This window comes from Sphaeramia orbicularis, chromosome 5 (genome assembly GCF_902148855.1).
Source record: "Sphaeramia orbicularis chromosome 5, fSphaOr1.1, whole genome shotgun sequence".
Classification (NCBI taxonomy): Eukaryota; Metazoa; Chordata; class Actinopteri; order Kurtiformes; family Apogonidae; genus Sphaeramia; species Sphaeramia orbicularis.
In genome coordinates this window covers 52,031,089-52,049,636 of record NC_043961.1, presented here as the reverse complement: position 1 = coordinate 52,049,636, position 18,548 = coordinate 52,031,089, and the positions used below count along the sequence as shown (strand labels likewise).

The 18,548-nt window shown below is 35.7% G+C and overlaps 1 protein-coding gene across 1 annotated transcript; it reads right to left on the bottom strand.

The window, feature by feature from the left end:
- Positions 1–5,528: 5,528 nt before the first annotated feature.
- LOC115419060 (tubby-related protein 1-like) lies at positions 5,529–18,150 on the bottom strand. The gene is made up of 13 exons (XM_030133671.1): positions 17,988–18,150; positions 15,228–15,357; positions 15,003–15,107; positions 14,793–14,915; positions 8,953–9,072; positions 8,568–8,747; positions 8,408–8,490; positions 8,148–8,312; positions 7,619–7,731; positions 7,430–7,538; positions 7,208–7,306; positions 6,210–6,381; positions 5,529–5,985 (listed from the first exon to the last, which is right to left on the bottom strand). The coding sequence occupies exons 1-13, from the start codon at positions 18,000–18,002 to the stop codon at positions 5,852–5,854; spliced, it is 1,548 nt and encodes a 515-aa protein (XP_029989531.1). The 5' UTR covers positions 18,003–18,150; the 3' UTR covers positions 5,529–5,851.
- Between the last annotated feature and the right edge of the window lie 398 nt (positions 18,151–18,548).

The window sequence follows — 18,548 nt, the reverse complement described above, 5'->3', positions numbered from 1 at the left end:
TTTCATCACAATTCATGCTATATTTTCATGTCACAAATGGCCAAGCTACATTTTAACTGAATTTACCTGAAAAACAAATATTCTATTCTTTTAGATTCCCCAATTTTTCTTACAAGATTCTATACTACATATCACATGTTTTATTTTTACAGGTTGCAATATGGAGTATGGTGCTGATCCATCCTGCTTATGTTACACCAATACATACATTAAGAATGTCACACATCACTTTTTAAATCAACAGTTTTCTAATTATAAGCATTTTTATAAAGAAATAACAATTCTATATTGTTATTTACTCTTTAGTATGATGATAAACTATACAATAAATAATTCTGATACTAGTTTTTGCACAGGGATCATTTGTGGAAACGGTGACATGGCTGCCAAGCATCAGTATGATGGGATCTGTAACAACCATGTCACATCCGTCCACTGCCACATTTTGTGTTTTTGTGTCAGCTGTTTTTATGAATAAGAGGATAATTAGCAATAGTAAGTATATAAGTTTATTACTAATGAAGTACTGGTACTGACCAGATCATCATGGGTAATGTCATGTCCGTTCACTGTCACATCTGTCCACCAGCAAAAGTTTTCACATACACGTGCTATTCAAAATCCAATATTTCTGAAAATATAGCTTCCACTGTCAAATAATATCAGTAGTCTGTGCGCAAATGTATTAGCATTATTTCAACACAGTTCTATGCATATGCTCAAAACCCAAACACTTATTACAGCTGGAGAAACTGTGGTGTAGAAACTAATTTCATTATTACATCTTTTGGACTTGTCCTATGATACTGTTGTGTTGGGATGATGTGTTTGCATCCCTCAGTATTGTATTTTGTAAAAATTTGATAAAGTGCCCAATATTGGCAACACTGGGGGTCTATCCAGGAGGTTTTGAGGAAAAAGGTAAGAAATATTTCCTGCAAATATTATTGACAGTAGTACTTAAATGTATTACTATGAAGTGGATGAACTCAGAGCCACTGACATATAACACCTGGATCGAAAGAGTCAGGGAAATCTATTATGACATATTCTCTGAGGTTTCAACGGGGAATATTTACTAAAAGATGGGCCACCGTTAATGCAATGAATCCTTCTCATGTCTCATACTATGACATACATTCTCTCACACATACATGCAGAACAACTGTATATCGGCTGGGTAAAATCCTCTGTTTCCTTGGCTGTGACTGTGTGTTTTGAGTCCAAAATTGTTTCTACTGTGATTCTCTGAGCTCAACATGTTACGTGGATCTGCTAAAGACTTGATGGGACATTGTTCTGACTGCAAAATAGAATGTACATGTTGGAATGTGTGTGAGTTTGATTTGGCCTTGGTTGTGGTTATTTTTTGAGTTGGACTTTGGGGGGAAAGATTTGTGCATTTGAATTTGTGTGTTTTCTGCAGAAAGTGTTGCGATACACGATTTTGAATTTGAATTGGTTTGAATGTGTGATTTCTTTTCTTGTCATTTAATGTGCAGGGTGTTTGTTTAATTAGACTGGCATCCTTTGTGTGGGTTTGTGGTTTATCAAATAAACACAAAACTAAATAACCAAAAACAAAAACCCAAGCATATACAAAAGACTGAATTAAAACGACTAACTGACTTTACATCTTAAATGCCAGGAGAGATACCTGGCTGGCACCCCTTAAAAAATAAAATAATACAAAATAAATAAATTAAAGCCCCAAACTCAAACTGTCACAACATATCTACGTTGTATGAGCCGTTAACGTGGAACTGAATTTAATTAATTTCCTGCATTGAGACTTAGACTACTGTTAACAAATAGCTGTATCAAAATTTCTCATAAAATAAATTTGTGAGTGTTACACGCTCTAGGCCAAACTTTTACAGTTCAAGACCCACATTATTACTTTTGTGTCTCCTCAGGGTCCACATTTACAAAAACCCACCATGAACTACCATAACATCAACATTTTTTTCAGATTCTTTCAACAGCAAGATATTGGTCAGTAAACACGCATGTTCAATCATCATTCTCAGATAGAAAGATAATGTCAAGACAAAGTTCTAATCAATATTTGTTAACAAGCTCAGAGAAAAAAAAATAATTCAGATACTTATTACACAAACACACATTTGACTTTTCATTGTCTCCTAAAGTCTCTTATGTGCAACATTATTGTTTTGTTAAGATCTTTTTCATCCTTTACAGGGTTGTGCATGAATAATCATCTGCATGATTAGTCAAAAACATTAGCTTTTGGGTTTTTTTTTTTGCAAGTCAACTGACTTTTTAATAGAGAAGAGATTTGTTTTACTCCATAGAGGCATGTGACTAATGTTTATGGCACTGTTTATGCCCCAGTGCTGCATTCTTTAAGTAAGTAAAGTGCAAAAAGTGGTTGGAAAAATTTAATGGGATAACAGCATTTATGATTCACCCAGTTCTTTGTAGTGGTTTATTATTATTATTATTATTATTATTATTATTATTATTATTATTATTATTATTATTTTGGTTTGTGTGGAAGGCACTAATCATCTTAAATTTGCTTGATTGTTTGATTTCACTAAAATACCCATCTGTAGTCAACATTCACAAACCCCTCCAGAGAAAGTTGTCTTCTATTTTAAAAACGAAAATGAATTCACAAATTGTGTTATTATTATATGTATTGTTCATGATATTTGGCAAGCCATTTTGGAACTTAACCCAAAGTTTGGGAAAAGCAGCTTTAGGCTATAGTATGATTACATTACACACTAGCATTTTATTGTGTAGCTTGAGACACAAAAGAAAAATCAGGCGTCTTCATGGGACACACGCTTAAAACTATATATATGATGAATTAATGGAACTTCTGCATTTTTAACAGACACTTCCACAGGTAAATAATATGGAATGAATAAAAGACAAGACTATGGGATGGCCAGAATGTCACTAATGTCTACCAAGATCATGCTAACCCTGACATGTAATGTTAACTGGCTAGCAACACACAATCACAGAAGACACACATTTAAAAAATCCAATGCTAAAAACACAAACATTATGTATTTTAGCATTTTTTTTTTTGTTGTTGTTGTTGTTTTATACTCAATTTTTTTGCCTATGTCAAAGTTTAGGAAAGGTAGATTTAGTTATGGAACTTATTTCTCACTTCAAAAATTTTACATATACTACTTTTTGCTAGTTGCCAATTTTATTTGCTTTTATTTGCATTTTGTTGCCCCATGTCAGGTCTTAGCTTGTAAATTTAATTATGTAACCAAAGGTAGTGGGATAAAAATCACAATACTCCCCTTTAATATCGAGAAAATGGTTTATTTTACTTGTCAGTGCCATCACATGTAATGTAAATAACTGGTGGCTCCACATTTCTATGTCACCAAAATTCTTTTCAATAATAATAAAATATTCATTGGGAAATTCATTGATAATGTTAGAGTTATGGTGATATTACAGTATATGAAATATGTTTCTCTCCATCTTAAAAGCTAATCATGGATAAATAAATAAATGCCAAAATGTAAGACATCCCAAATTATCAGTGATTGTTAATAACCTTATATATAAAAACACTGTATATTAACTCAAAGCTAAGTCAGCGTAACTACAATAATTATTCAGTGGAGTTAGTGTTAGAAAGGATCATAGGAACACATTTTTTGCTTGTTAAACACATTTACTCAAGTAGAAAGCCCAACACAGAACTTCAATTTGGAGTATTAAATATTGAAGCTCTCATAGTTACTCTTGGGTAAAGTATTTAAATTTTTATGATTTTTATGTTTGAACAACACTTTCCCACAATCATTTAATGACCTGTAATAGTGTCAGCTGTGCTATTTTGTAATCTCAGACTGTAGTTATGGTTGGGTTTAAGTGTGCCATGACATGAAAAGCATTATTATTTATTTTCAGTTTAGGTTTTTTGAAAGCTACAGTTGCATGAACACATAATACAGTGGATTTAACTAGCCACTCACACAATACCAAAATGTATGACCTTATGTAAAACAGCTTCTGTGTTAATACAAGTGGAAAATTAATGAGTAATCAGTAATGAGTAATACTGCAGTTTAGTTCCTTAGTAGTTTAACTGAAAAAACAAATGACAAACATGTCCATCCCTACAAGATAAACTTAACTCATGAACACATTTCCCTCCAACAACAGCTCCTTCTATTGGTCAACAACATTGTTGCAGCAGTTTAACAGTATGCACTTAAACTGTACTGGAAAACAACAGAGCAGAGCCACTATACAGTCACATAGCATAAGAATTATTCACTTATAGATGAGTTTATTCAGAAGGGTTTATGAAAGACAGTGATTTTTAATAGATGAAAGTCATGTAACATAAAAACACAACAGGGAAGACTCACCTTACAGCATCTATTTCGAAGAGCTGGCAGCTTCAGGCCTCATTTAATCTGCGAGTTTGGACAACTGCCTGAGCAGGTTCAGGCAGAATACACACCTCTCACTTACTCTTGAGACACTTGGCTCAAACAGGTTTTTCATCCTGAGTGAAGCTCCTCTCGACATGTCAGACGACTGCTGCAGAACAGTGTGGGTGTCTCTGAAACCTTGGAGGGAATCTGTGTTTACCTGCCAGCTGTTTAATCACAGTACACGATATGCTCACAGAGTAAATGTCAGTACAATGTCTTACAAGAAAAAATCTGCCTATCCAGGAGTAGTACTGGCAGCCTGGTAAAACCAATAATTTTTATGACATTATTGTGGTATGGCAGTGTTTTGTCAAAGGCAACTGATACATGTATTTAAGTATACAATGGCTGACCCCAGGGATGTTTTATTAAATAATGCTTTATTAAATAACAACACAATGAGCCTTGAAATGCAAAGGCAGAGTTCAGAAAAATAAATACATTTTACAAAACATTGGAAACAGGATAAATAGAAAAAGAAAGCAAAGAAAAATCCTATAATTCATAATGAATACTTAAACAAAACAACACAAGTTAGATTAGAGATCAAGAACTATATGCTTACTTTACTTGTACATTTCTAACACATTAAAAAATGCCTCAAACTTGGGATTTATCTATTAAAGCGACAAAAAATTGGGCAGTCCATTGGGTTAATGAGACTTTTTACCTGTAATCCTTCATCTTCATGTTTTAAAGCTCTTGATTATTTTGGAAGACTACCATAATGTTTATTTTAGCTCTGCAGAAGTTATAGGTTATTGTCATGATTTAAATTTTTTGTGTTTGTATGTCATAAGTCACATCTGACACATTGGAGGCCCTGATGTTTAGGTGTTTACAAGCCAAAACAATACAGAACAAAACACCACAGTACAGCAAAGCAAAAGCATAACTCTGGTTTACATCCTTAATGATGCAAATAATTTTTCACACCAGGATTCTGTTGGGTTTCTGTAAATTGGCTTAGAGTCTGGTTTTGACCGAATCTTTATGTCAAGTGTCATGAGATAACTTTTGTTATGATTTGGCGCTATATAAATAAAATTTGATTTGATTTTATCATTTTTAGGGATGTGTAAAAAAAAAAAAACAGAGTTCTCCATTTTTTGGAGTCCTTTGGAACTTTGTGTCTTTGTATCATTCACATAAAACAGGGACTTTCTTTTGTCCACTGACGTGCAAGATCAGATAATATGAAACCAATCATATTTCTTGATTCTAAAAAGAAACACCTTGGTATAAGCGACAGGACGGTTGTAGATCTTGTCACACTTTACTGAACCGCTGCTTGTTATCAGCAAGTGACAAAGGCGAGTCTAAAGACATGGGTTGGTTCTCATGTGGGTGCGGACATAGAGCATGCTGGTTTCAGCGTGAGCAGACAAAGGAGGACGTCTCGGTTATTCACAGGCGATTTTCCCGTCAAAACTGGAGAGAGCAATGGCAAAGGCCTGAACTGCACACAGCGGGTAGTTGTAGTCCAGGGTGAAAATGTCATCGGCTATACGTCCAAATTGCATTACGATGTAGTCCACTGAAAATGACAAGAAAACATTCAAACAGACAGTCAGATAGACGGATGGACGGATGGACAGACAGGTGGATGGATAGATAGATAGATAGATAGATAGATAGATAGATAGATAGATAGATAGATAGATAGATAGATAGATAGATAGATAGATAGATAGATAGATAGATAGATAGATAGATAGATAGATAGATAGATAGATAGATAGATAGATAGATAGTACTCACAGTCGTTGCTATGGACTATCTGGAAGTTCTTGATGGAGGCCTGAGTGACTCTTCCATTGAAGTTGAGCACATGGGACGCTGTTTCCTCGTTCCACACAGGCGTCTTGTTGTGAAGCTCAATCAGATTTTCCATCCTTCTATTTTGGTGCCTTGTCAACAAGCCATCATATTCCTAGAGAGAATTGGCATTTCAGGACAAAAGACGTCAGTAATGCCATTGTAAACTATTTTACAGCGGCACCATCGGGGGCTGGACAGCTTATAAGGTCCTGTCTTATCTCGAATTGAGCACTGATTTTTGATTTGACCCATTTGTTAGAAAAGTAAGCAAGTATAATAGGTTACAGACAAATGGTTTGTCAAATATATGGGGGACAGAACTGCTCAAGATATACACTATTTAGAAAAGTAATGCATTTGTAAAAGTTGTATTTTTACCTCTGCCAAGGAATGGCGGAGGTTATGTTTTCATCGGGGTTTGTCTGTTTGTTTGTCTGTTAGCAAGATAACTCAAGAAGTTAAGGACGGATTTGGATGAAATTTTCAGGAAAAATGTTGATACTAGCACAAGGAACCAATGATTAAATTTTGGTGATGATCGGGGGGGGGGCTTGGCGGAGGTCTTCCCTCTCCGAGTGCTTTTCTAGTTTTCCGATAAAAGTACTGTGGACATAGTCATGTAAACCCCTTATCCAAGTGTCTTTATCTCTCAAATGCAAACCTTGAGTAATGCGTGTGACTGATAAGTATTTAATGGTCACAGCAGGTGGACAGAATACTTTTTGGACCAATTAAGTAATTAATTTTTTTTTTACTGATATGGGGAGAAAACCGTAACTTAAATGAATATAACATGACACATGTTAAAAAAGTTATCCAAAAGTACCCAAATGTAATATAGACAAAGGGTTGGCTGTACATATGGGGGAGAAAACTGCTCAAGACAGAGACTATTTAATAAAATCATGTGTTTGTAAAAGCTGTAGTAATAAACCTACATTTCTTGGTCGTACAGGGACTCGTTCATTGCTCTTGTTCATTCCTGGGATGATGACTGTCATCCTTCTGGGCCCTTTGATCCCCAAAACGTTAGTTTCCTGATGCAGGAGATGAGAAGGAAAAGCAGAACTTCTGACTTTATTTTTTTTTATCCAGGACACACTAATTGTAAAGCAACAAACAAAGATAATTTATTTGCTCCAGGCTGCCTGTGGACTTACGTAGATGATTCCTGCTAACTCCTGTCGTGCATTTGACATGTCTGGAAGCGCTCTATCTGGATTCAGAGCATTATCAAACACAGTGAACTTGGTCCCCATTAAGTTTGACCTAAAAATTATAAAAAAGAAAGTTAGGACAAATTATCACGATGAAAGGTTAATTATGCTTGATTTTGAAGTGCAGCGTACCTTAACTTTCCAACAAAATTCTCTCCACCTCTTGATAAATCTGTAGCATCAATAGAAATAAGGTAATTTGAAGTCGTGCTTTTCTTTCTTTTCCTTCCAGCCAACAGGAAAGTCTACAAAAAAGCAAAGACTTGCATTAAAAACTAGCAACAAAAGGTTCACAATGTTAAAAAAAAAAAAAAAAAAAAAAAATATATATATATATATATATATATATATATATATATATATATATATATATATATATATATATATGTGGTGTGTGTGTGTGTGTGTGTGTGTGTGTGCATTTAATTGCATTTATGCATTTCATTTTCAAATTGTCTGGGGTTTGCAGATGGAAGCTGTGTTTTATTATAAACCAGTTTCAGTCTTTGTCTGCTTTTGTTTTGGACCATAAATAAATGGTCACTTGTTGATGGATGAGGAATTTTTACACCAGTTGCACCAATTTCATGTCATCATTTTGCAATCATCTGCTGAATCTTCAAAATAAACTGTTACATTTCAGTGAAAAAACTTCTCAGACCTTTTTCTCATTGTCTAGGTGAAGGTAATACAGCGGGTAGAGGCTCTTATCCATCCCCCGCTGGTCCCGGGTCACTCTGCATTTGACAGTCACACCCTGCGGAGCCGGCTCCAGCACAAACTTCTCCAAATTGTCGAACTCGATCTCAGGTGATGGAGACCTCGCCTGATCCAAAAGGATTACACAGGTTGATCCAAATCATTAACTTTACTGTCTATCTACTGTAAAATATTTCGCATGATGTGAAGTGAAATTTAGACCTTTTTCTTCTTCCCTTTTCCCTTCTTCTTCTTGGACTTTTCTTCTTTTTCTGACTCAGAATCATCACTTTCTTCTGCCTTTCCTGAAGCAGACAGATGGTTTGTTATTAGATAAGTGTCAGGGAATCTAAAGGAAGTGAGAAGTTAATGGTGAACCTGCCTTTTTTCTTTGTCTTCTTGTCTTTGTCTTTGTCTTTGTCTTTATCTTTATCTTTATCTTTATCCTTGTCTTTGTCTTTGTCTGCTGATGCTTGGAACATGGATGATGATGCTGAGGTGGATTTCTTCTTTGATTTGGTCGACTTTGTCTCCTCTTCACTGTCACTGTCTGATTTAGCAGCTATTACATGAAAAAGGTCTATTTTTAATACTAATGATATGACAATGAGATCGGTCTAGTTCTATTGTTTATCAATAATGATGCAAAGACACCAGAACATGATTTTTTATATATATATTGCATGTGTAATTTACCATGACAGATGTAAATACACAATAAATAAATGGGGTAAAATGTCCCACAAAACCCCCAGTGTTCCTCTCACCTTTCTTCTTGCTTTTCGTTTCTTTATCTCCATTTATCTGGAACATTGAAGCAGGTTCTTTCTTCTTCTCCTTCTCCTTTGATTTGGACTTCTTTTCTTTTCCTTCAGAATCCTTGTCTTCTGATGAAAAACAAAAGTACACTGCAAAATATCTGTCCTTGAATATGATATCAAACTAAGGAATCTGTTGTTTTTTTTCCCAGAAGGACAAATACTATAAATGTCTTCTTTTTTTTCCCAAGCAAAAGTACAAAAGAATTCCGAATTGTAATCAATCAGGGAGCAAAGACTTCAGACTAGAATAGATTTATAGGTGCAGAACAAATTTTGAGCATGTAATCCTGTCTGTTTTTTTTCCCCAGCTGTCAGATATTACATACTCTGTGAGGAGACTCTCACCAACAAATTAATTTCGACTCTCCTGGGTCTCACCCATATCGGGTTGCTCAGTCGATGTAAATCTATTACAGTTAAAGTGCTGTAGACAAAGGAAAAAGCTGATGAAGCACAATCAACAGACATCACTTGCAAATATTCTCCAAGCTATCAATCATAACTAATATTAAAAACACAAACTGCCAAATGTGCTAAATTGGAGGTTATCCAAATAAAGATGCCAGGTATCTTTAAATCCCGCTGCACAAGTTTTGTGCCCTCAAAACCTCGATTACATTCACAAAACTGCCAACGCTCACTCAACACAAAACTTGTTCCACAATGGCAAATGTGTCTCTACGTGTTCCTACATCTCCATTAGCTGACTGATTACACCTCAAAGCTGTTTGTGCTCTGTTTTGTTTTGGTATTAATGGATTTGAGGGATTGGAATTGCATGATTAAAATTCTGCTAAGGTAAGCACTTGAGCATGGTACTCCATAAAAAGTTAGTGCTTTGGCCGGTCACTGTCTGTGTTGAGTAGTCAAATGATGTGTGTTATGTCTTTTAACCCAATGCAACCATCTGGAAAACATACATAAGTACATCTATGACACTGATAGATCTTATTCGAGGTAATGTGTGTTAATGTGAAATATGGGCACATGATGTCTTAAATTACAACCCTATTTAACCCTTTCATGCATAGGCCACTACAGTGGACAGGTATTCTCCAGCTGTTGTCTTCTATATTCATGGGTTTTGATGTTTTAGTTCCATATCAGCCAACACAGTGGATACTTACGCACCATCCCATATACTGACATTCAGACCATTACTGTAACTTTACTGTTCTTGATAAACCTGATCTGCACTAACATGTTTAAGTGTAATCAATTGTTATTTGTTAGACAAAAATTTTTTTTTTTGGCATATTATCTCCATGAAGTGAGTAAATACTAGCATTAGAATATGGTAAAATGTGAGAAGACATCAGATTAGCAGCATTAAAAATGTTTTTATTTCATTGTTTTCATATCACATTCTGATATTGGGTTTTAAACACGTTTCTTTGCTTCAAAAATTAAATGCATGGATATTTTTGTAACTCCGTAGGAAAAAAAAAAACTTGATTGCATTGTTTTTTTCATGCCTAAGGAGGAATAAAATCACTGAAGAAAAAAATCTTGACTAAGGTTCTCACAATTCATGCATGAAAGGGTTAAGAAGTGTGTTTGCATGGATGTCCCCTAAGTAACTGTCTATTTTTACCTTTTGGTTGTAACACTGTTGTGGTAATAAGACATCCACGAAATAGTGAGATGATCAAACATTACACACAGCATCTGATGTGTTGGTATATACAATACTGTGCAAAAGTGTGATGACCACACAAATGCATTACTCAGTCTCTGTATTAAAGCTATACCTACCGATGTGGCATTTCTCACAGCACTTAGTAAAAGTTTGTACATGAACAACCCTCCTCCCTCTAAAGCCCCGTCTGCTTTCCTCTGCCTGAGCTCTGATGCTCCCCTCCTTTCACCTGATGCGCGTGGTGGAAGCGGAGGTGGAGGCGGAGGTCCGGTCCACTTCAGCGTGTCCGCGGACCCCTCCCTCAGTAATTAGATTCATCATCCACCTGCCGCGGCTCCTGTTTCATCAGTAGACCCTGTATTTAAGGGTCTGGTCTGTGCAGAGCTGGGTCAGTGTCTTCCCTGCACCACGGAGATGCGGTGCCCAGGCATTGGGTGCACGCACTGTGAACGCGTGGCCTCTGTGAATTTTCTGTGGACATTTGAGGTTTCATAGTCCGTACATTTATCATCCTACATAATCCTACATTGTGTGACACTATGTACATGTACCTGTATGAGTCCCACGGTCATAAAAGCTGAGCTTTGTGCAGACCTGTCTGTTTAGTCCAGTGCACCACACTTCGGACTTTTATCTCCATCCTTCATTCATTGGACTCCTGTTTGTTCCCCTTGGTTGTTGTTTCTGTTAATAAATCTGTTTTTTCCCTTCCACATGTGCATTTGAGTTCTATCCATTCCCATCCTAGACAGAAGACTGTGGTCAGTGACAGGAGGAGCAGCGCAACTGAAGCGTCAGATTCAGAGGTACACATATGCAGGGACAGCGATAATGGATCAGACGCTGGATGGCCGTAATGGTTGATTGACAGGAGGCTCAGCCAGGTTCGGCCAATTATTTCATTCGGACTGAATAAAATGATTGGTCAGAATTTTATCAGAAATATGAGCAATATATGAGAATTAAACATTTTTGAGTTTCAATACCTGGTGGATTTCTTTTACATTTTAGTTTGACACACGCTTGTTAGGAGCATTTTAAGATGACAAAAGAAAAGTGTAAAAATGCCACATCATACGGTATAGCTTTAAGATACAATCTGGATGTATGTGAAGTGTGTACAACAGGAAAAAACAGAACATTCAAGGAAAGAAAAACAGCTTCTATAAACCAAAGTGTTAGTATTTAGTGTGACCTCCCTTTGCACTTAACATGTGTGACAATATGAGATTTATTGCATTAATTTTCTGATGTTTTACACCAGGTTTCATTCAAAACATGTCAGATATTTGTAACTGTTTGTGCTGCTTCTTGTCAGGGGGGTTCAGAGGTCACAATAAATAGTGACTTTAACCTTTAGAACACATTTAGTTCAGTTTTTTATGTGTCTGTTAATGCTGTGCACATATTCCCAGTATGAATGAGAAATAAATATGTATGTTTGTTAATTTCAACCCTGTAAAAACAACAAAGATAGAGATGGCCTAAGACTTTTGCACAGAACAGTATATGTTTTTTCTACTAAAGGTGCTGTGGACATACACGTAAAGCCATTATCCAAGTGTTGTTTTTTTTTTTTCCTTCTCTCAAATACGAAGCTTGACTGATGTGTGTGACTGCTCTGTATTTCATATTCACAGCAGGTGGATAAATACTTTCTAGACCAATGAAGTAATTAATTTGTCATAGCCTTCATAGACATGGGAAGAAAACCGTAACTTAAACTGACGGTAAAAAAAAAAAAAAGGAAAACGTTTGAGCAAGAGGAAGATGGTCATTTTTCAAGGGAAGTGCAAAATTATTAAAGATTTAAATCTAAAAATTTTACACAATTCAGTTTCAGATTCAGATTCAATTTATGAAATAAAACTAGGAAGGAATAATTTTTGGTACACAATAAAGGCAGGTAAAGTCCTGTGCACCTCCTCAGTTTACTGCAGTTTGACTGACTTTAGTTTCTATGCAGAGGTACAATGCAGACTCTGGGGTTTACATACCCAGAAAGTTTCCTATTAACTAGTTAGTTTTCCCGTGTTGGACACCAGACGACCAGTGTACGCCTTCTCCTACCTTCACCTTGACAACCACACACCCAGTCTCCCATACAAGCACCAAAACATATCCACTAAATGCCAAACGGAAGCACATCCCCAACAACATTCAAGTTTACTTCCATAATAACAGGGAATCAAAACAACAAACCAACCTTTCAGAAATTAAATTGAGTTTCTTTAGATTTGCTCTCTGTTCACTTATTTAGTGTCTGTAAATTCATCAAAAGGGAATGAATTAACACTGGAACCATGATATTTTTTTGTAAACTAAAGCATCTTTTGCATTGCCCAACAAAACTGAAAAATTATATATAAGATGACCACAACCCCCTGCATGGCACACCTAAACACAACCCACTTTCCTGGACTAATCTGATACTCTTATCGGTATTTACATTTAACATTGCCTCCTGATTTTCCTTTTTTTTGTCCTAAATTTCAGACTTTTTCCTTGTAAATGCACAATTTTAATCTCACAAAAAAATTCTACCCCCCCAGTACACTATCAAGGATGGGATGATGATTGCAAAAAGGCTCATTTTAAACCTTTGGAAATCTGAGACTGTGCCTCTTTTCAGAACACGGTTAACAGACCGGACCTCTGTGCTTCACATGGAGAAGATCAGATACAACATGAGTAATAATCTGAAGACATTTTATACGATTTGGCAGGTTTTTTGGACCACATGGCTCAAACCAATGAAGACCTCGATCAGGGAAGTGGTCCATAACATGCCACCCACCTCTTTGTTTTTTTTGTTTTTTTTTTTGTTTACTAGTTTACTAGTGATGCAGCATCATGTACCTTATCATCTTGAGCTGTACATCCTATTTTACTTTACTTTAATTCTTTTTTTCTTCTTCTTTTTCTCTTTCTTTCTTTTGTATTTATTACTAATTTCTTTTCTCCTTTGTATTTCTGTAAACTACCTGGCTGTTTTGAAAAACAATAAAAATATTGAGCATAGAAAAATATTCCAAAACTGTAATTTTACAAGTTTATTTGTCGCAAATTTACAACTTTACTGTAAAAATGTTGAATTTATTCTCAAAATTATTACCCCTCTACAACCATCCTTTTTTTGGGGCGTTGATATGTTGTTGTAATATGATGAAACTGCACCATAAAAATAAATCATGGAATGAAAATCCTGATACTGCACTGACTGTGTAACATACTGCAGTCGTTGTTTAAATTTAACAGTATGGCTCAGGGAGTATAATAGGCTACTGATAGACAACTGAAACCCTTTCCATTGCAACCACATACATAAAACCTCCATTCCTGGGTTTACTGGAGGAGGATCGAGCCACAAACACAAGTTAGTGCAGATATCTGTGAAATGACTGAAGGCTAATCTGAGGTGAAGGAGGGCTAAAATGAGCTTAGACGCAGGAAATCTGGAGATGCTCCAAACAAATTACGGTAAACATTTTACTGAAAGATAAAATTTAAGTTATATCTCTTCACTCACGCTTGATACTTATATTTCTTGCCCACATAATTGGTGGCATTAGCAGGCTGTTGTTTAGAGCACATACAAACTACAGACTGAATGCAGACAAATCAAGCAGTCAAAATCCTATTGAAACCTGATGAGTCCAAATACGCCCTTGAACGTGTTTTTCCGTTTTTTATAGTGTTCAGTCATTTTTACAACAGTTAGAAGTTTTTAATCAGTGCTTTCCAATTAGGATGTTGCAATTTTATGTACTAGTTTGGGGAAAAAAAACACTTTAAGTGCCTGACATCATTTTCTCCAGACCTCTTGCGAAGCCTAGAGAGGTTAACAGAAATGACTTCATTATTTTGATCATGTGATAGTAAACTTTAAGTAGAATTAAACAACCATTGTAGTATATGGCTGTTTGAGTCATTGTAATCACATTTTCCAGATTTAATTACACGCTGCTTACTTAATTATTTGATTTGTTGCCTCTTCTAACAAGCCAGTGTTTCCACTCACTCACCATTACACAATAAAATCATGTAAACCTCTTAGCGACATTCGTCTGCTCTTCTGGTCTTATAGCTGCGGATTTGAGCTCAGAGATAACATGTTAGGAAACAGATTTCCTGCTTTCAGTCGTACCTTTAGATTTCTTTTCTTTTGCAGAACTTGCAGTTGGAGAGCTCTCCTTGGTGGTCTTTTTCTTTGTTTTCTTTTTAGGGGTGTCCTCCTCTTCATCATCGTCATCATCATCTGTGCCGGAACCTGGAGATGCAGCAAAATATTAATCAAACTACTACTGGCATTTTAGGGTTCAATCTCAAATAAAAACAACTCATTTGAAGTTATTACCTTTCTTCTTTTTTGGAGCACTTTTGATTTTCTTTTTTGGCTCTTTCTCTTTTTCCTTTTCTGGTTCTTCCTTTTCTGTTTTCTTTTTCTTCACCTTCTTGCCGTCTGTATTGTTGTAGAGAGACACATCAGAATAACCGGTCTTCTTAGATTACACCAACATAGATCCACTCAGAGACTTTGGTCATCTTTTTTGCTTTTATAGGAAATGCTTTCGTTACTCACTTTGGATGGTAGGGATGTCGTCTTCTGACGCATCTTCATTCTTCTTGGTCTTTGTTTTTTTGGGTTTGGCTTCACTTCCATTAAGCTTGGTTTCTGTGGCATTTGCCTCCTCTTTTTTCTTTTTTGGTTTCTTTAATTTGCTTCAGAGGTTAAAAAATTCCAAAATAAGAATCATTAAATCCTTTAAATAACAAGACTGAACACAATAGAAATACGGATGAAGAGAAAACAATTATGATGGCAAAATGACTGTCATACTGTAATTTGGATTCTATAAAGACAATTAACAAATAAAAAAAAAACATATAACTCACCATTACCAAGCCACATGCACAAAGCAGGTAGAATAAGGGGGAAAAAAATCAATACAAATTATTATTGTAGTGTATAATATAAATAATGCAGAACAGCGTGAGTTAAGTTGCTGGAAAAGTAATAACAGTCATAGTATTTGCACATAAAAATACATTTCTAGGACTTCATGAAATCAATATTTTTAATGAGTTTTGTAACCATTTTATGCAACTTTCTCCAGCCTCCTCCTGGGCAGAAAGAATTACAGGAATTAAAAGTGTCACAATCACAGTAAATCACAAACATCCTTACATCACATGTATTAAAGGACTAAAGGAGCTGACTGCAAATTAAAACCTTATAAAACATGAGGAGTCTTCATACTGATAGAGGAGAAAAATTAAGAATTTGTCAGTTGTTTTACATAAAATGGACTGTATTTTGTGCAAAACTGGCTTCATAGCTTCAACATTTAACGAGATTTTCATCATCATGTGTGGTGACGAAGGGCTGTCTAGACAGATTATACCTCAAGGGGCTCAAACCCGATCTTTAGTCCCCCTCGCGTCAAGATCCCCTCACATACTACGGTTTCTTATATGCACTTGTCTATGTTGAGATTTTGAACATCCTGATGTTGAAGTAAGATAACTGAAGATGTTCACATATTATATGAGTAAATGACCATTGATGAAGTTTTTACCACGTGTTTAGTAAATCTGTGGAAGTGGAGGTCACAGGAACAACATGTCACTGTCCTGAGTCACAAAGAAGGAGGTCAGTGTGAGACAGTAAAGGTAATCCTATTAAGATGCAGATCCTGCATAGCTAGAGGTCTATTTATGTTCTCAGATAGTTCACAACACAGCGGCACACGTGTCATGACATGATGAGGTTCTGCAGTTAGTTGACCTATGGCAGTGTTTTTCAACCTTGGGGTCGGAACCCCACTTGGGGTCACCTGGAATTCAAATGGGGTCACCTGAAATTTCTAGTAATTGATAAAAAAATGAAAATAAAAACTTACGAATAAAAAATATACGGTGAGTTGAGAGAGACAATCCCAATACATAATAGACATGCCAAACTGTGAAGCTGAAACTGAAGCACTGTGGTACTGTTTATTTTTCAAATGTTCATTGTGGTCAGTTTCAGATGCTGCAGCTCTTTCATAATTCATAGTTTGAGTTATTGTTTTTTCAGTATTAATTTTACAGCCTTGTAAATCCAAGTTGGACTGACTGTACATATCCAAACCAAGGAAAATAAAATTCTCACTTTGTGCAGTAATCTACACCTGGCTTCTCTGCCTCCATCCATAATAATATACATTATGTAGACTAAATGTCGTCTAAAATTAACGTTTATTTGCAACATAGTATAGCAAACTGTTACATGATCAAAAACTAATTAATTTTAGCAAAAAAAAAAAAAGTCTCCGTTTTGAATGTCTGGGGTCACCAGAAATTTGTGAAGTTAAAATGGGGTCATGAACCAATAAAGGTTGGGAACCACTGACCTATAGCATCATATAAAACACCTCCAACAGCAAAAGTTTAAAATTACAACATTATACATATCTTCCTGCATCATTTTTTTCAGTTTCATTGAACACAAATAGGTTAATTGCAACAATTCACCGTACAAATGTAGATCTAATGTCTTAATCTGTGCCATTCTGAACTAAAAATGGACTCAACATTGCATGGAGAGGAAATTTTTTTACCTAATTTTTCCATTTTTATGACAGTTTCAATATTCACAAGTGCAAATAATCATTTACATAGGGTCAATTTTGACTGGCTGATGAGGTAAATATGGCTCCTTGTTACTTTCTTTTGGGTTAGATGTCACCCAAGTAGCACCGTAAGTGGTTTTGTGTTGGCTGGATTACTGACCATCTTCAATTCGTCATGTATTCTTTGGCCGATGCATTGTTAGGTGGTTGACCTCCATAAAACTGGACATTCATCAAAATACAAATGAATGCATCATAGTCATTAAGTCATTTCTGCTGTAGCTGTCTGAACTGATAATTAATGTTTTTAAGGTCATCTGTAAATACCGTCTACACTGCACGACATGCCTTATCTAAGTACTTCCGTTCAGACATTTGTAAAGGGAGCAGTTACCTCATATGTGGGTCAGAGATTATTTTCTACACAACCACTCTTCTTGTTTTTTTTTTTTTATATACTAAAGTAAGCATAAATAATACACGCTATTTAGAACAGATAAAATCCAGGTAATGGGTGATTAATATCAAATTATCAAATATGAATCCACCTAAATTCCAAGTTTGCATGAGGAAAGAAACTCAAAAGAGTCAGCTCTGAGTCATTAAAAGTAACGTAGGTCTTTCTCTCCTTTAAAAAGCTACCATCACTAAAAATTAAACACATGACAAGATTTAATAGTCATTTAAAAACCCTACAATCCCGCAGTTTTTTTATTTTATTTTTTTACCTTCTCTGCAGACATGGTGTAGCCTCCAACTTCAACTCTACCACTGCTTCTTTTAAGAGGTTAGAAAATAAAAAGCTGGCCTCTCAGTGCAGATAATGAAAGAGTGAGAAAGCCCTGCACTCACTGCATCTCCATCAGCAGAAAGTTGTTAATAGGATTTATGTGTAAAGCCATCTGCTCTGCAGAAACACGTCAACGGGAGAAACCAACAAAGCCTTGGGAGCAGGGAGAAGGCTTGTTTATCACATGTGTCCACTATCCGGGGTACTAAAACTCAGTGTGTGTTTTTACTGCTGGGATACTCAGCCCAGCCTCAGCACAGCTGCAACTAGATAATTGTCCTTTTATTTTCTTTATACCCAAAGTTACGGCTGCAATACACATTAATCATGCACATAAATGTCATTGGAATACTGGGCTTTCAATGACGTGTCAGGACTGTTCTGTTAGGGTAGTGTGAAATTACAACATACATCTTTAGTAGAAGCAAGTTAAAAAGAAGCAAGTATTTGGTGCACTAATGTACAGTATTTTGGGTTTTATGAAAAAAGAAAGAGGTAA

What these genes read in the sequence shown, in the direction of transcription:
- LOC115419060 (XM_030133671.1), bottom strand. An exon ending in AAAAGAAAAGAAATCTAAAG is followed by an intron (nt 9,073 to 14,792) that starts GTACGACTGAAA and finishes GTTTTTCATCAG; the next exon opens with AAGACAAGGATTCTGAAGGA. An exon ending in AGTTAGCAGGAATCATCTAC is followed by an intron (nt 7,307 to 7,429) that starts GTAAGTCCACAG and finishes CTCCTGCATCAG; the next exon opens with GAAACTAACGTTTTGGGGAT.